This window comes from Orycteropus afer, unplaced genomic scaffold, assembly GCF_000298275.1.
Source record: "Orycteropus afer afer isolate SDZICR_OR568_19922 unplaced genomic scaffold, OryAfe1.0 scaffold00661, whole genome shotgun sequence".
Lineage (NCBI taxonomy): Eukaryota > Metazoa > Chordata > Mammalia > Tubulidentata > Orycteropodidae > Orycteropus > Orycteropus afer.
The window spans coordinates 533,907-551,937 of NW_006922248.1; the positions used below are offsets into that span (position 1 = coordinate 533,907).

General features: G+C 47.4%; 1 protein-coding gene across 1 annotated transcript; it reads right to left on the reverse strand.

Annotated features, from left to right (window-relative positions):
- Window positions 1-4,295: 4,295 nt before the first annotated feature.
- LOC103210837 (histone H1.8) lies at window positions 4,296-8,833 on the reverse strand. The gene is made up of 5 exons (XM_007956755.1): window positions 8,800-8,833; window positions 8,375-8,634; window positions 6,039-6,402; window positions 4,860-4,924; window positions 4,296-4,556 (listed from the first exon to the last, which is right to left on the reverse strand). The coding sequence occupies exons 1-5, from the start codon at window positions 8,831-8,833 to the stop codon at window positions 4,296-4,298; spliced, it is 984 nt and encodes a 327-aa protein (XP_007954946.1).
- Window positions 8,834-18,031: the final 9,198 nt, after the last annotated feature.

The following is an 18,031-nucleotide window of genomic DNA, read 5'->3' on the forward strand; positions in this document are numbered from 1 at the left end:
TAAAATGCTTGGGGAGGTGGAAAGTGACCACCCTGGAAAGGCAACTGATTCTTACTCCAAAACCAGTTGCTGTGGAGTTAACTGTAACTCATGGTGACCCCTGTATGTCAGAGTAGAACTATGCTATGGAGGGGTTTAGTGGCTGATTTTTTGGAAGTAGATTGCCAGGCCTTTCTTCTGAGGCACCTCTAGGTGGACTTTAACCTCCAGCCTTTAGGTTAACTTACCCACTGGTCTTGGATTTCTCATCAACCTTGAAAACTACATATCATCAACTCCATTTTTCAGATGAGAGAGAGGCCATTTCCCCAAGATCAGGTTAATCCTGGCCTCTGTTTCCCAAAGGGCAAACTTTTCCACCCACCCCACTGGCTTCTTCCCTACAACCTGTGAGGACCATTTGCCTGACTAACCAACCAACTAACCCACTGCCATAGAGTCGATTCTGACTCATAGCAACCCTTATTGGGTTTCCAAGGCTGTAAATCTTTATGAAAGTAGATTGCCTCATCTTCCTTCTGCAGAGTGGCTACTGGGTTTGAACTGCTGACCTGGTTAGCAGCCAAGTGCCTTATCCAGTACACCACAGAGCACCTTGTTTACCTGACTGGGGATTACCAAATACTAAGGATAACATTCCAGCCCAGGAAAAGGCCACCATAGAGCTCACTCATGATTAAAAGTAATAATGCAAGTTAACTTTTTCCTGTTGTGAAGGAAAAGTAATTTACATAAATATTTATCAAGAGTAAGAACTGGGACACAAAAATTCAAAAAATTCATAAAATTCCATAAACACCAGTTCTAGAATCAGAACAGAAAACAATCCTTAGCTTTAAAAATAGCCTTCCCCTGTGGAGGAATCTAGATGGAGATATTATTCTTTATCTTTCACATTTTCTATTCTAAACATCAATTTCTTTTTATTAAGCAGATTTTCTAATTTATCACATTTGATTGTGTGTGTGTGTGTGTGTGTGTGTGTGATTCTAGAATGAATACATGCTTCCTGGAGAAATGTCAGAAAGTATGAAAAAAAGGAAGAGAATTAAAGCTCCCCTCACCTTCCCACAGCTGGCATTTAAGAGGACCCCCTTCCAAATCATGTCTTGCATGATGGGTCGGGGCGTGTTGGGGAGTAAAACTTGGGATCAGAGTGTGCTCACCATTTTGTGACCTTTTTCCCCCCATGCAACAATATGTCAGCAACATCTTCCCGTGTCATTAAATATTCCACAGCCTGTTTTAATGCCTAATTAACATGCACTTACTTCTGGAAGTTTAGAAACATATTTGCAATTGGAGAAAATCTCTAATTTTGGGGGCATTTCTCAGTGCAGACGGTGGTCAGCTTCTGTGAACCATCCATAGTTCTCATCTTGCAGTCGCAGGCCTTAGGGGGTTCCCTTCCCTCTGCTTAAGGGTGACAGAAGAGTGGGCCATTGTTTAGTAGCTTGAACTTAAAGCTCCAGAGGGTTTTTTTGGCTGATTTTTTGGAGGTAGATTGACAGGCCTTTGTTCCAGGCTGTGTCTGAGTGGACTGAAACCTTCAACCTTGTGTTTGCAACAGCTAAACCTCTTTGGAAAGGGGAGAGGCAGCTGCACACAGTGTGGTAACTCACTCAAGGTCTCCTCTGCTTTATTGTTGTGAGCAGCTTTTGAGTCCCCAACTCATGGAGACCCCACATACAACAGAACAAAACACCGCCACATCCTATGCCATCTGATGACCTCGCTCAAGCTAAGATGCCCAGAGATGTGCCTCCAGGGCCTGCCCAGGGGGTGCTTCTCACAGCTCCAGGCAGAGCCGTGAAAGGAGCAGAGGAACGCCAAGGCACCTAGCCTCCACCATCTGCTCATGGTGCCCCTTGGGGCCCTACTGGCAGCCACATTACAAACACCCCAGGGAAGCTGTCAGTGCAGCCAGACACAGTCTCCTGTGGCATTCTGGGAGGAGGACAAGTTGAGGAGGGGGCAGGATAAGAGCAGTCTGATACCCCATGCTGACAGCCTCAGTTTCCTTTTATGCTCAACTGCCCTCTTCCCAAGTCTCATCCAGTGCACTGTTGTTGTTAGCTATTGTCAAGTTGGCCCCCAACTCATGGTGACCCCAGTTTACCGCCCCAAAAAAACCAGTTGCCTTCAAATTCATTCTGACTCATGGCAACCCCGTGTGTGTCAGAGTAGAACTGAACTCCACAGGGTTTTCTGTGGCTAATTTTTCAGAAGTAGATCACCAGGCCTTTCTTAAGGTGAGGTGTGGTGGGCTCAAACCTCCACCCGTGCAGTTAGCAGCTGAGCGCTCGTTAACTATTTGCACCACCCAAGGACCTGCCCCTTCTCTGCACACTTCCTGGCTCAGCTGCCACTTAGTTAGGACCAGCTCTCAGTGGCCTCCTGACTGTGCTGCTTCCTCGCCTCAGGACATGGCCACCGTGCAACCACACAGGTGTCCAGACCCACATTGTGGAGTTATCACTGAGCCCTTTCTCCATCAGACACCTACACCAATCCACCAGCAACCCCTCCCACTCCACCTCCAAGATCTTCCCAAAACCCACCACTTCTCCCTCCACAACACCGGGGTTTCACTCCTGCAGGAGCTCCCCATTACCACTCTGCTCCTGCTTATGTTCCCCGCTCTTGCGCTGCTGCCACTCTGCTCTTACAATGAAAATAAAGCCTTTATAACAATGAAGATAAAACCCAAGGTTCTGCCCTTGACGGACAAAGCCCTTCACGGACTAGCCCATCTACCTTACAGAGCTCATTCTAAGTGTCTCTGCTGCCTAACAAACCATCCCAGTACTCATGACATAAAACAATAGTCATTTAATTTGCTCATGAATCTGTAATTGGTGTGGGGCCTGGGAGGGAAGGCATGTCTCTGCTCTCCATGGCATAAAATAGGGTCCCTCAGCCAGTGCTGGAGTATCAGAGATGATGCACTCAGTGCTGGCCATTGACTGAGTGCTCAGCTGCAGTGGAAAATAAGGGGCCCTTAGTTCCTCTCCGTGGGCTACTTGGGCTTCCTCACAGCATGGTGGCTGAATTCTAACAGCAAGTGTCCCAAAAACAGGAAGTAGAAGCTACCAGTCTCTTAAAGCCTGGGTTCAGAAATTGGTGTAGTCATTTCCCCTGGATTCCATCGGTTGAGAAATCACCGAGCTCAGATTCAAGGCATGGGGGTGCAGACTCCACCTCTCAATCAGTAGTGTCACAGATATTTTTCAAGCACCCAACACCTCATCTCCCATTACTGTCCTCTTTCCTGCTTGGGCTCTAGCCACATGGGCCTCCCTGAAGTTCCTTGTAACTGTCAAGCATGTTCTCACTTCAGGACCTTTGGACTTTCTCTTACTTCTGGCTGAAATGCTCTTCCCCTAGATATACAGGTGGCTGCTCAGATTCCCTGCTTCAGAGGCCTCTCCTGCCCACCTTTTCTAAAGTAGTAGCCAGCCCATCTGTCCTTCTCTAGACTCTGCCTCTTTGTTTCTTTTCTTAGCCCAGACACCACCCAGCATCTAGATCAGTTTGTCTCTGTCTCTGGCCTGGAGGCTTTTGGAAGGCTATCTCCTTGGTGACTGTGATAGTCCCTGCATACAGTGCTTCTCAGGAACTAGTTGTTGAATGGTCTCCCTGACTTGACCTCTCAGCTCCTTGAACCCCTCATCTCATAGCTATAGGGTTTCTCCTAAACACACACTTCAGTCACTCCTGGACTATAACCTTCCTTGGCTCCCCGCTGCCCCCAAGAGCAAGTATCCCAGTCTATATTCCTTATTCTGCCTCTCCAGGCCTTCCCATCCCACCTCCACAGCCCAGTGGCTCATGGCACCACCCCCACTCCCAGGTTCTACTCAAAACCACAAATCACCCTCTTTTAATCACATATTCCAGCCCCACCCATGCCCACAGTGTCTTTCCTTTCATTTGTCCAGCAACTCCTATTTTAAAATCAAAAGCTGCCTCCTCCAGGAAGCCATTCCAGATCTCACCTGGGTTACACACCTCTCCAGTGATCCCACAGGCCCCTTTTTGTCCAATGTGTGCATCAGCTATACAATCTGTCGCCCCTAGTATGAGATCTCCCTGGTCTGGCAAACGATTATTCAGTGAATGCTTATGAATGACTGAATGATGGAATGGCCAAATCCTTGGACTTCAGCCTCTGCCTACAACACTTTGTGGGTAAAAAAAAATCTTTATTGACAAATAGGTTGCAATTAAATAGAGTGATGGTTTGTTGGGGAATAAAAAACTCAAGGTAAATCTCAGCCTCTCTACCCCAGCCTCTAGCTCTCAGCTTTTGCCTTCTTAATGGACACCTTAGACAATGAGGCCTTGGCTGGCACCCCAGGCCTTCTTGGACTCTTGGGGACTTCTGTCTTCCTGGCCAGGTGCACAGGGGCTGTCTTGGACCCACTGCTGCCCTTGGTCTTGGGTGGAGCTGCTGCTTTGGTTTTTGGCTCCTTCCCAGCCCCCTGGGCAGCTGCACCTTTAGGGGCCTTGGCTGTGGTCTTCTTTGTTGCTGGGAAAGCAGCACTATTCTTGCCCTACAAGAAAGAAAACCAGGAGCAGGGCAAGGTTGGGCACAGAGCTCAGAACCCACAAGTACAGGGTTCAGCCCCAGCTCTGGTAGGTTTGGACAAGTGGAATCACTGCTCTGAGCCTCAGTTCCTTACTTGTAAAATAGGATGGAATACTCCAGGTTACGAGAGGTCTAGGCAGGAGAAGGTGAACTGTGCTTTGTAGGTGGAAAAGTGCCCCCCACCTTCTCTGGCTGAGCCCCACAGTGGCAGGGAATTGGATTAGCCTTGGCCTGTTCAGATGGACCAGGACAGCTACACAGCACCTACCTTGGGAGCCTTGGCTTTGGAACTCTTATTCCCAGCTTTTGTTTTCCTGGGGGCCTCAGCATCTGCTGGAAGAAGGGCTGTGGGGGAAGGACTGTGTTCAGGGGGAACTGCTGGAGGGGCAGGAAGGGGCAGGGCCAGAGCCCTCCATGAGTTTCCAGCCCTCACTGACATCATCTAGTCTGCAAACTGGAGACAACAGTACTGACCTCACAGACTGGTTGGAGGGTTAAATGGATCACGGATGGTGATCACATTCTCCATGCAAAGCATGAAGCAAATGCTCTGCTCCCTGCCCACCCACACCAGAATTTTAACAGGTCTTCAGCCCATCTTCCACGTGGCCACCAGGACACACTTTTAACAATCACACTGACCCCAGCTTTCCCCCATGAGGCAGTGGTAGAATTCTCTCCTTCCACACAGGAGAGCTGGGTTTGATTTTCAGCCAATACACCACACGCACAGCTACCACTCATTTGTCAGTGTAAGCTTGTGTGTTGCTATGATATTAAATAGGTTCCAGAGGATCTTTCAGACTAAGATGGGCTAGGGAGAAAAGCCTAGCAATCTACTTCTGACAATCAGCCAATGAAAATCCTATGGATTGCAGCAGTCCCATCTACAACTGATCATGGAGATGGTGCAGGACTAGGGAGTGTTTTGTTCCACTGTGCATGGGGCTGCTATGCGCTGGGGGCTGACCAACAGTGGCTAATAACAGAACCTTTCTGTGGCTCCTTCCTGCCCTCCAGATAAAAGTCCCGCTTCCTGTCTGCCCTGCACAGCCTTCCCCTTCAGCTCCTGCTCCCCACACTGCAGACAGACAGATCTGTAGTCACTCGAAAGCTCCTCTCCTTTATGTCTCCAAGCAGTTCTCCTGCTTGGGACACCCCCTCTAGGCAGTCTCCCCAGACTCCTACATCAGATAAGTCAGGCTTCTCCTCTGGGCTCCCAGTACCTCTCTGCTTCCTCACTCACAATCCTTTAAATGTCTGCCCCATTCTCTACTACTCCCTTCCACCACCACCCCAGCTACCACAAGTCTCGGTTTCCTGAGGTCAAGCTGAGCCCCCCAGGTACATTTACTAGAACCCTCTCCCTAGAGCTGGACCCTGGGCCACCCTCCATCCCTCATCTCATGACCACCCCATACCCTTCTCTACCCATTCCCACACCCACCTTGGCTGCTGGTGCTACCTTTGACAGTTGACTTCCTGCTGAGCCCAGCAGCACTGGGAAGGGCCTTTGTGGCTTTCTCTGCTTTGGGGGCTTCCTTCTTGGCCTCATCCAGTTTTGCCACCTTGGTCTTGTCTTTGTCTCCTTTCTTGGGGACCTTCTCCTTGGTTGTACCTGGCTTGAGGGGAATCTTCTTCACCTTACTTGGCTTCTTGGGTGCCTTTTTCACCTTGTCCAGGTTGGGAGGGTCCTTCTTTGCCTTGCTGGGGTTCTTGGGGCCCTTCTCTTTGGCCTCACCAGGTTTCCTGGTAGCCATGCTGGTGGACATCTTTCTGGGCTGGTTTACCCTTTTTTTCTTGGCAACTAACTGGAGGAGGAGGAGAGAAAGGGGTGGACTTGAGAGCAGAAGTTCTGAGCATCTCATATCCTAACAGCCTGTGTAAGATTCAGGGGAAGAAGGGCCCATTCCAGGGGAGGGTGCTAAGAAGGTGGTTCAGGGTGTGGGGAGAAGACACACGACTGTGACTCAATGGGCATCTGCCAAGGGGGACCTGACACTCAGAAGTGACTTGCCTGCCTGAGGTCCCACAGCCACTAACACCCTACTGTGTCTGTGTCCTCCATCCACAGGGCGTGGATAAGCAGCTTTTTGAGCTTAGTGAAAGCAAAAGCTCGCTCAACTCACTGCCATGTTCTGAAGCTTCAAAGCTAGGCTTTTGGAAGCACATGTCATGCACTGTGAACCTTGAATCCTTTTCTCCTTTTCTCCCTTCCCCTTGTCCATAAAGATGCTGAGTGCATGACCCTCCCATGAGTCTCTCCCTAAAGACCAGGTCCCCTCTCCCCGATGCCCAGCAGATGTGTGCTGCAGCACCATTACCGCTTCCCTACACCAGTCTCCTCATCTTTCCTCATCTCCACAAGAGAAATAAACTCCCCACTGGGAGGGATGAGCATCAGGGGCTAGAGGACCCCCAACAAACAGGCAGTCCCTGCCCCTCCAGAGCCCCACTCTGATGATGTTACTGCCCTCACCCCAAATCTTCAGGCTCCTATTGGCCACCAAGATCAGAAACCACACCCCTACCCCCACCTGAACATAAGTATCCCAAACTCCCCAACACCTTGGCCCTTACTTGCCCTCACTCCCCCTGCCTCTCCTCCCCTCTCCTCCCTCAGCCTGCTTTCACGACTGGCTCGCAGACTCGAGAGTCTAACTCCCAGTGCCCCTCTCTGCTTACCTCCTCCACTTCCTACATCACCTTCCTCCTTTGGACTAATATCTCCTGCCCTGGGTCAGGTTCTAGGCTATTCTATGTACTCCTCTTGATGGGAGGAGACACTTATTGACCTCACTTTACAGATGGTGAAACTGAGGCTTGAAGAGGATGAGTCACTTGCCAAAGTCACACAGTTACTAAGAGCCAGAACTAGGATTCAACCAGAGAAATGGCCACCCTAGACCACAGGCTCTCCATCACTACTCTCTCTCACGCAGTGAGGGAGAGCCTCCTTCTTAAGCCCTCTGCTCTGTGGGAACAGCCCCTGAGTTCACCCAGCCTACCTACATGGCTTTGCCACAGTTTGTGTTCTTGTCCAGGAGTTCCATGAGGGCGGGACTTCCTGTGATCAGTCACAGGTTTACCACAGGGGCTGGCACATGACAGGTTCAGAATGTTCCACAGTGTTCCGTGGCAAATATCAGACCAACTGCTATGTCCCAGATACTGGGTAAGATGCTAGGGTGCACCAATAATAACAAGAGATCCCATGTTTGAGATTTCCCTGGTGGCAGCTGACAGTCACTATGCTAGGGTTTGATTTTGTCTCCGCCCTCAGCTCTGGGTAACCCTGAACAGGACTCTCTCAGAACCTCAGTATCAGGCTTGGCTCCTCCCCTTTGAAAGGGGAAGAAGTAGAAGCTCAGGAGAGGCCAGGCCTTGTCTTGGGTTTGGAGCCAGAGAGAACAGGGAACAAACCCCAGCTCCATGACCTTCTAGAGCCAGGGTCTGGTTTGCCTCATCGGTGGTGAGGAATTCTGGGAAGGGGCCGTGGGCACCAGGCCCCAGGAGTGAGCCCAGCTCACACAGCTTTGATCTCATTGAAGAGGATGGGACACCCCTAAGGTGATAGGGACCATGGGGGCTCAGGTGGGACACACAAACCAGCCTTCCTGGAGGGAAAGGTGTCTCAGCTAAGACCCACAGGAAGAGTAAGGTGAGAAGACAGAAGGAGGAAGGCACTTTTCGGATGCCTAGGTTGAGAGAAAAGCAGGAGCCAGGACTAATGTCCAACCCAGGTCCTGAAGCTTCCTGGTCCCTCCTGCCTGGTGGGCTTACTTTGAAGCTGCCAGTAGCCCCCTTGGCCTTAGAGTTGAGGGGCCGGATGAGGAGGCCGCGGTTGAGGCCCTTGGCCAGGGCCTGCTTCAGCAGGTACTTGAACCGGATGATGCTCACTGTTGGGTATTTCTGCAGGATGTACTGCTTGATGGCCACCACTGAGGTGCCTTGTCGCTGTTCCCCTGCTTGCAGGGCCTCCAGCACCATGCGGAGCACTGTGGGGTTGCGGCGCTGTGCTTGGACACCGCAGTGGCTTGGACCTGTGGGTGGACAGTAGAGTATCACCAGGCGCCCTGGCCATGCCCCAGCCCCATGCAAGGCCTGGACTTGGCGAAGCACATACCAGGTGCCCGCCAGATGTCAGGCTCCACAGTGGGCAAGGGTCTAGGTAAAGGACAAACACACACCCAGCCACTGTCACTGACCACCAGCCCACAGGATCCCTGAGCACAGGGCCATGGCCCTCGGGCCCACTGTGGGGCTGGCACACATCCATTGACCTCACTGAAATCTCTCTTGTTAAAGAATTAAGTATTCTTTGAGGAGCAAAACAAAGCTCGAATCAGCTAAGTCTCTAGATCTAATGACCATTTTTCCAGGAAAGAGAGGGTTCTGTGAGATCACCACAGGATGCAATCAGCAAAATCCGGATGGTGAGAAACCCTCCCAGATGTACAACCTGCTTTCTTCTCCAAATAAAGAAGAAGGAAGAGAAAAAGAGGGAGGTGCTACCGATAGAGTAAATGATCCTTAAGAGACTGTCTACCAAATGCACCTCAGAGTCCTTGCTTAGTCTCAAAGAATGATTTAAACAATCCAACTGGGGATGTGGGGGAGGTAGCCAGGCAGATGTGCACACTGGGCATATTTTTGATGATGTCAAGGGGGATATTAATTGTTTCAGGTGTGCTAATGGTTTTTGTTTTGTTCTTTTACCATTTTTAAAGGCTTTCTTATTTACAGATAAATATCAATTATTTATAGATAAAATGATAAATCTGGGATTCACCTCAAAATAACCCAGTAAGTGAAACAAGAGTGGCTGTGAGCTCATAACTATTGAAGTTGGGCGATGAGTGCATGGTATACCATTCTGTCTACTTCTGTGTCTGTTTGAAAGTCTTTATAATGAAAAGGTACCAAAAAATTCCACTGTATGTACTGTATGTATATACCCAAGAGAAATGAAAACATGTCTTCACAACAACTTGTACACCAATGTTCATGGTAGCACTATTCACAATAGGCAGAAGTGTCTACTTGGGTGGATACCCAAGTGTCCATCAGCAGATTAATGGATAAACACAACATGGAATACTCATACATGGACTGTTAGGCAGCCATAAAGAGTGATGAGGCATGAACACATGCTACAACAGTGGATGCACCTTGATGACACTGTGCTCGCTGAGTGAAAGAAGCCAGACATAGAAGGACTGCACATTGTATGACACCATTTATATGAAATGTCCAGAAAAAGGAAAATCCATAGAGATAGAAAGGGATTAGAGGTTTCCAGGAGTTGGGACAGGAGAATGGGGAGTGACTGCTAATGGGCAAGAGGTTTCTTCTTGGGGTGATGAAATGTTCTAAAATGAATTGTGTGGATGGTTGCACAACTCTGTGATTTAAGTTGGCCCTCGATATCTGTGGGTTCTGCATCTGCAGATTCAACCAAACACAGATTGAAAATATTCAGGGAAAAAAAAAGCAATTAAGTAGTCAAAACAATTTCTCAAAGGCTAAGAGGGAGCACCAAGTTATTTATATAGCATTTACATTGTATTAGTTGTTATAAGCATTCTAGAGATGATTTAGAGTATATGGGAGGATGTGTGTAGTTTATATGCAAATACTACACAATTTTATGTAAGGGACTTGCACATCCCCGGATTTTGGTATCCATGGTAGTCCTGGAACCAATACCCCACAGATACCAAGGGACGACTGTATATTAAAAACCACTGAATTTACACTTTAAGTGGGTGAATTGTGTGGTATGTAAATTATATCTCAGTAAAGCTGTTATAAAAAAGTTAGGAGACTCAAGGAAGAGAGGGAAAAGCATGAGAAGTTGTCAGGCACCATAAGGTGCACAAAAGTGATTTAAACATGGAACACAGTTTAAACATGGTGATTTAAACATGCTTTAAAAATGGTGATTTCTGATCAATTTGCAAAATTTAAAGACTCAAAAAAGAATCAATTGCCTAAAAATTAAGTTAAGAAAAAAATTAAGGTAAAAAAATAAACCCATCTGGCTATAGTAAACGGACTCTGGTAGAATGGGAGAAAAATGTGGAACAGAGACTCAAATATCAAGAAAAATCACCCAGACTTACTGGTCTGGTTGAGAGTGGAGGATCCCTCCCCCAACACACAAGACTATTGTCTTGAGATAGTCTTCAAACCTTGAACCAAAGATAGCTATCCATGTCCCCTTTTAGTTAAATAACAGATTGGCTCACAAAATAAAGGACATCACCTGTGCTGCTCCGTTAAAAAAAAAAAAAAAATCACCAATATGAGACCAAATGGTTAACAATTACTCTGAAACAAAGATGAGAAAGTAAGGGGTCAGGGAAACTAGATGAATGGAAACTGAACAACTAGAATGGAAATGTTAAGGATATTCCCACATTACGAAGAATGTAACCAATGTCACTGAACGATTTGTGTAGAAACTGTTGAATGGGAATCTACTGTGTAAACTTCACCAAAAACATAACAAAATATTTTTTGAAAAAAAAGGAAAAACCCACCTGGAAACTCTAGAGAAGAGCAAAAATTGCTAAGAAGCCTAAACAATTTAAATCCAAGCCCAGTTGCATCCTGGCCAAGAAGAGCCCAGTATCCAGGAGGATTTACTTTGGGATTAAAGCACGTTGATTGGTGGAGACCCACCTCAGCCAACCCTGGAACCCGGGGAGTTTGCTCCATTTTCTGGGCCTCAGTCTTCCCATCTGTACGGGGGGCGGGGGGCCTTTAGGGGTTTAAGCTCTCCCAGCTCCAGGGTTATGGGGTTTCCTGGAGTGGTCCTCCAGACTGATCTCAAGTAGCAGTTCCAACCCCTCCCCTGGTCCCCAAATCCACACCCAGCCCATAGGAGCCACCCCCATGTCCCCATATTTGCCACTCCGAGACCTATGTCCTCTCTCCTACTAAGTCCCAGCCCCTCCAGGTAGGAGGTCCTTCCCAACAACAATCTTTCCACATCTTCCCACGTGTTTCTCTCTTTCTTCTTCTCATTCTAGCCTTCCCTCTCCATTCCCATGGACCCAGCCTCTTTCCCCTTCCAATCCATTCTCCCCCATCACATTCCCCATCCCTTACTCCCCTGCTTAAAACTATCCATTGCTCCCCACTGCCCTCAGTGTAAGTGTGATACTCTTGAACATGGCCTGAAAGCCTAGACTAATAGGCCCCTGGCCTGCCTCTCACCACTGCCCCAAACTCTGACCCTAGCCAACAGGAAGCTTTGCAGCTCCCCAAATGAGAGCGCTCACCCCTGAGTCTTTGCCCATGCTGTTCCCTCTGCCTGGGATGCTGTTCTCCTACTTGGTCCCCCAGGCAACTATCACTCATCCTTCAAGACCCAAAGAGCACTTGGGTTTAGACACTTTCCCTGACTTCCCAAGTCAGAGGGAGCAACTCCACCCTTATGCTCCAGTAAGCATCCAGAACCATCAAGTAGCCTTGCAAATGCTAAGAACACTTGCCCTGCCCTGTCCCTCTTATCCAGCCTCCAGAGGTCACCTCCTTCAGGAAGCCTTCCCTGACCTCCCAGCCTGGATTTCCTCCATTAAATCACATGTCACATATTAAGTGGTATCTACTAATGAGAAGCCTGGTAGCAATTCAGAGGAATGAACTGGGTTTAGTTTGCCTCAGTGGGCCCCACAACCAGGTCATTATCGATTGAAAATTGGAATACAGCCTCAAAGCCAAACACTCCTTGCTCCAGTGTCTTCAATTAGTTGCCCTGCCCCTATGGCTGGCCCCCCTCCCTGACAGGAAATGGGCTCCAGCTGGAGCAGCCCTGCTTCCCTTCTTACCTTGAGCTGGGCTGGCCAGCCCCACTACCTGTGACATCACCACTTTTCCCACAAGGGCAGTTGAACTCAACAGCCTCTAGGGTGGGTGCTGAGGGGGCAAGCTTGAAGAGAAGGAGGGATGTGGGAGGAGGAAAGGCCCAGGACAGCCCAGGGAATGGGCTCGCAAAGACAAGGTAGGTGTTTCATCTCTTTGCTCACCTGCTTTCTCAGACTCAGACAACCCCTCTGAGGAGGCCTCCGAGGTATCACTGGAAGCATAGCTGCCTGGAGCCATCAGACAGGCAGGTGTAGGATGCCAGCTGCCCCTCCCCGCAGGAAGTAGAGCCTGGCCTGCCTCCCCTGTCTTATATACCCCAGCCAGCCCAGCTCTCCAATCAGCCCCTGATTGGGCTGGGAGCAGCTGAACTGCTGATTGGCATGGGAGAGGGGAGTGGGGCACTGCAGCCCTGCTTCCCTGGCCTGGGGCCCACACTCCTGTGTGACCTTGGGCCAGTTGCTTGACTTCTCTGGGTCTCAGCCCCCACCAGGAAAATGATGGGTATTAGGGATGTGACTACGTGAAAGTCGATCCCCTGAGGATAGTGGGGTTGGTCTGGGGAGCTCAGGCCGCCTCTTCACTCATTCTATCTGGACTATCCTAAACTGAGATTTCAGCCTCTCCCAGGCCCTCAGTCAGCCAGGGCTAGAGTGTTGATAGTGGAATTGGAGACACCTGGGTTGCCAATGTGAACACTGAGGTCCTCCAATTCCACTGACTGGGTGGCAGATGGCCCCAGGGTTTGCTCTTGTTTCCAGGCCACTGCTAGCCTCAGTTTCTCAACAAATAGCAGTTGGAGACAGACCAGTGCGGTTTGCTGGAAGCAGACACATGCAGGCTAGATGACAGACTCTCCAGAGGCCAGCCAGTCTCCCAGATTCCACAGCTTTCCTCCTGTTCTGTTTTTTAAAGAAAGAAATCTTTAAGGGATGAAAAACCCATTTTTAAATAAAATTGTTTAGCAGAAGTCTTTGTAAATAAGGACACTATCCCTTGGGAAAATGGGCAAAGGCTTTGAATAGGTAATTCACCAGAAGGACTGATAAACACAGGACATATGCTCAACCTCCTGGGTGTTCAGGAAAATGCAAATTGAAACAATGACGAGATTCTATTTTTGCCATCAAATTGACAGAAATTGAAGACAGAATGTTGACAAGGATGCAGGGAGCCAGGTCCTCACATCCCAGGTTAGGGTATAAATTGGGGCAGCAGCCAAGTATGAGAGAGCAGCCCAGCCAGCCGCTCCACTTCTAGGACTCTGTACATTCAGATATGTGCAGAAAAATGCCTACAATGATGTCTGTTGCTGCATTGTTTGGAAAGAAAAAAAAAAAGAAGAAGAATTTACCTCCAAGCAAATTTCTGGGGGCCTGGCTAAATTACTCCCTTTCTGTAGAATACTTGTACAGGCACTCTAAATAATGGGGTGGATTTAAAGAAGGATGAGGTTTTATTGATATCCAGCAGAATGGCAAGTATTTATGTATCTATCAGTACTGAGTGTCAGGGATATGAGGAAATAAAGAGGCCCTCTCAGACATACCAGGAGCTCTGGTAACATAGTGCCTAAGGCACTTGACTGGTAACCAGAAGGCTGGCGGTTCAAACCCACCAGCCACTCCTCGGAAGGAAGGTTGGGGCAATCTACTTCCGTAGTGATACCGCCTCGGAAACCCAAGGAGGGGTCTCTATGAGTCGGGTCCGACTCGACGGCACATAACAACAATAACACAACTCAGACACACCACTGAGAGAGGAAACTGGTAGCTATTCTAGAAAGCTATTTGGCAACATCAAAGACAGCTAAGGATGCACTCATCCACAACCCAATATACCCACTCTAACACAAACCTGGGATCAACTCTTGCACTGGTATAAAAGGAGCGGCACTGCAGTGTTGATCGTACAGCAGAAACTTGACAACAAACTAGGTGCTCATCAAGAGTTGTTGTTAGGTGCCGTCGAGTTAGTTTCAACTCACAGTGACCCTATGTGCAACAGAATGAAACACTGCCCAGTCCTGCACCATCCTCACAGCTGTTGCTACACTTGAGCCCATCGTTGCAACTCTTGTGTCAATCCATCTTGTTGAGGGTCTTCCCCTTTTCACCGACCCTCTACTTTCCCAAGCATAATATCCTTCTCCAGGGACTGGTCACTCCTGATAACATGACCAAAGTAGAAGAGATGAAGACTGGTCATCCTTGCATCCTGGCTATGTTTCCAAGACAGATTTGTTCATTTTCCTGGCAGTCCATGGCATGTTCAACATTCTTTGCCAAACCATAATTTAAACACATCAATTCTTCTGCAGTCTTCCTTATTCATTGTCCAGCTTTCACATGTTTATGAGGCGATTGAGAAGACAATGGCTTAGGTCAGGCACACTTTAGTCTTCAAACTGACATCTTTCCTCTTTAACACTTTTAAAGAGATCTTTTGCAGCAGATTCACTCGCTGCTGTTGAGTTGGATCCGACTGCCTTTCCCAGATGGTATCACTACAGAAGGTGATTGCCCAGTCTTCCTTTTGAGGAGTGGCTGGTGGGTTTGAACCGCCAGCCTTCTGGTTAGCAGTTAAATGCCTTAGGCACTGTGCCACCAGAGCCCAGTGCAATACATCATTTGATTTCTTGAGTGCTGCTTCCATTGGCGTTGATTGTGGATCCAAGTAAAGTGAAATCCTTGACAACTTCAATCTTTTCTCCATTTATCATGATGTTGCTCATTGGTCCAGTTCTGAGAACTTTTGTTTTCTTTATGTTGAGATGTAATTCATTCCGAAGACTAGTCTTTGATCTTCATCAGTAAGTCCTCTTCACTTTCAGCAAGCAAGGTTGTGTCATCTGCATACCACAGGTTGTTAATGAGTCTTCCTTCAGTCCTGATGCTGTGTTCTTCATGTAGTCCAGCATCTCAGATTACTTGTTCAGCATACAGATTGAGTAAGTATGGTGAAAGAGTACAACCCTGACATAAACATTTCCTGATTTTAAACCAGGTAATATCTCCTCATTCTATTTAAATGGCTGCTTCTTGCTCTATATACAGGTTCCACATGAACACAATTAGGTGTTCTGGAATTCCCATTCTTCGCAATGTTATCCATAATTTTTGATGGTCTACACAATCCAATGTCTTTGCATAGTCAGTAAAACACAGGTAAATATCTTTCTGGTATTCTCTCCTTTCAGCCAAGATTCATCTGACATCAGCAATGATATTCTTCATTCCATATCTTCTGAAAATGGCTTGAAATTTTGACAGTTTTCTGTCAATGTACTGCTGCAATCATTTTTTAATTATCTTCAGCAAAATTATGCTTGCATGTGATATTAATGCTATTGTTCAATAATTTCCACATTCTGTAGGATCACCTTTCTTCAGAATGGGTACAAATATGGAGCTCTTCCAGTCAGTTGGCCAGGTAACTATCTTCCAAATTTTTTGGCATAAACAAGTGAGCACTTCCAGCATTGCATCTGTTTGTTGAAACATCTGAATGGGTATTCATCAATTCCTTGAGCCTGTTTTTTTGCAAGTTCCTTCAGTGTAACTTGGACTTGTTCTTTCTGTACAGTTCCTTCAGTGTAACTTGGACTTGTTCTTGATCATGTACTGCCTCCTAAAATGGCTGAACATCAACCGATTCTTTTGGTACAGTGACTGTGTATTCCTTCTATCTTCTTTGGATGCTTCCTGCATTGTTCAATATTTTGCCTATAGAATCCTTCATTGTTGCAACTCAAGACTTGAATTTTTTTTTATTCAGTTCTTTCAGCTTGAGAAATGCCAAGCATGTTCTTCCTTTTTGATTTTCTAACTCCAGGCCTTTGCATATTTCATTGTACTACTTTATTTTGTCTCCCAGAGCCACTCTTTGAAATCTTCTGTTCAACTCTTTAACTTCATTATTTCTTCCTTTAGCTTTAGCTACTCTCTGTTCAAGATTCCAAGTCTCCTCTGACATTTTGGTCTTTTCTTTCTTTCTTGTCTTTTAAATGACCTTTTGCTTTCTTCATGTATGATGTCCTTGATGTCATCTCACAATGTGTCACTGATGTTCAATGCATCAAGTCTATTAGTAGAGTGAATCAACAAACTGTGGTTGTCTATACAGTGGAATATCATACAGTAGTGAAAACAAATGAACCTGAATGTATATGTATATGTAGAGTGTGCTCCCATTTTTGAGAAGACAATACTGTGGGGTGTGTGTGTGTGTGTGTGTGTGTGTGTGTAAAGGCTCAGAAGAAGTCTGAAAGGATCTATACCAAGGGAATAGCAGTGATTATCTCTGAGGAGGCCGTGGGGTTTGAGGGGACGCATTAAAAAGTATTTACATTTTTCTCGATGTAGTCTTGTATTGTTGGAATTTTTCCAGAGGATTCTCCATTGCCAAAGGTTTAGATTGTTGGAGGCTGTGGCCATCAAAGTGTTTTAAAGTGAAATTTTATCTCACTCTTCTGTCTAGCACCCTTCATGGCTCCCCATTGCCCTTGGGTGAAAGTTTGAACTCATCACCTTGGCTTACAGAGCCTCATTCCCCCTTGAGTCCCACAGTTCAGCCACACTGTGCCTCTTGGAATAGGCTATGCTGGTACCTGGGCTTTGGTCTAGTTGTTTCTTCTATGTGCTAGGTTGATGCAAAAATAGTCCCAAATTTCACACTTGCCCATTTGTAATATGACTTTGCACCTCCTTTCACAGTACTTAAATCGGGCCTGGTCTTGTGACTTGGTTTGAGCAATAGAATATGGTGAAAGAGATATACCAGTTCACCACTGTGTGTGAATAAGCCCTGGCTAGCCTGCTGGATGCTGAGAGACCCATGGCCCTGTCATCATTCTTGCCCAGCAAGTGGCCAGCCAATCTGTCAGGAGACCACAGAGGCTTCAATGATCCCAAACTGTGCCCAGCTGAGTCATAGAATTGTGCACAGCAACATATGGTTTGTGAATAGCAATATATGGTTCATTGTTTTAAGCTGTGACGTTCTGGGATTGTTTGCCATATAGTGTAAACTGATTAATACATTGCGCCTCAATGCGGTTCTTTACCTTCTCACTCATCCTTTTGACCTCGGTGTAGACATCACTTCCTCAGAAAAGCTTTCCCTGATCTCCAGAAGGTTAGAGACCCCTCTCTGGGTGCTTCCAGCCACTGGACTTGCTCTTGGGGTCACTCCAGCACTCTGAATTACAATTCTGTCTTCTGTACTAGGCCTTGAGCTATGGGAGGGCAGGGCTGTGTCTGTCTTGCTCCTGGTGGTGTCCTTGGTGCCCAGCATGGAGCCTGGCCCACAGTAGGTGCTCAAGACACATTGTTGTGATGTGTAAAAGCCCTAGTGCCAGAGCCTAGCCTGGCCAAGGAGTGGGAGGCCTGAAAAGCAGCATCTGCAGGAACAATGCTGGTGCAGGAAATGAACATGAAGCAAAGAGGCAAATGGAAATTGGCGCCAATTGGGGCAGCAATTTTCATCAAATTTATAGGACATTTCCAAGAATCAAGAACTAGAGAAACAGCCATACAAACATTCCCACGAGCTTCATCTAAAAGCCTG

Excerpts from the sequence above, each read along its gene's own strand:
- LOC103210837 (XM_007956755.1), bottom strand. The coding sequence starts at position 8,833 with ATGGCCCTGTGCTCAGGGATCCTGTGGGCTGGTG. Across the intron at positions 8,635-8,799 it reads AGGGATCCTGTGGGCTGGTG|GTCCAAGCCACTGCGGTGTC; the intron begins GTCAGTGACAGT and ends GTCCACCCACAG. Across the intron at positions 4,557-4,859 it reads CCAAAGCCAAGGCTCCCAAG|GGCAAGAATAGTGCTGCTTT; the intron begins GTAGGTGCTGTG and ends TCTTTCTTGTAG.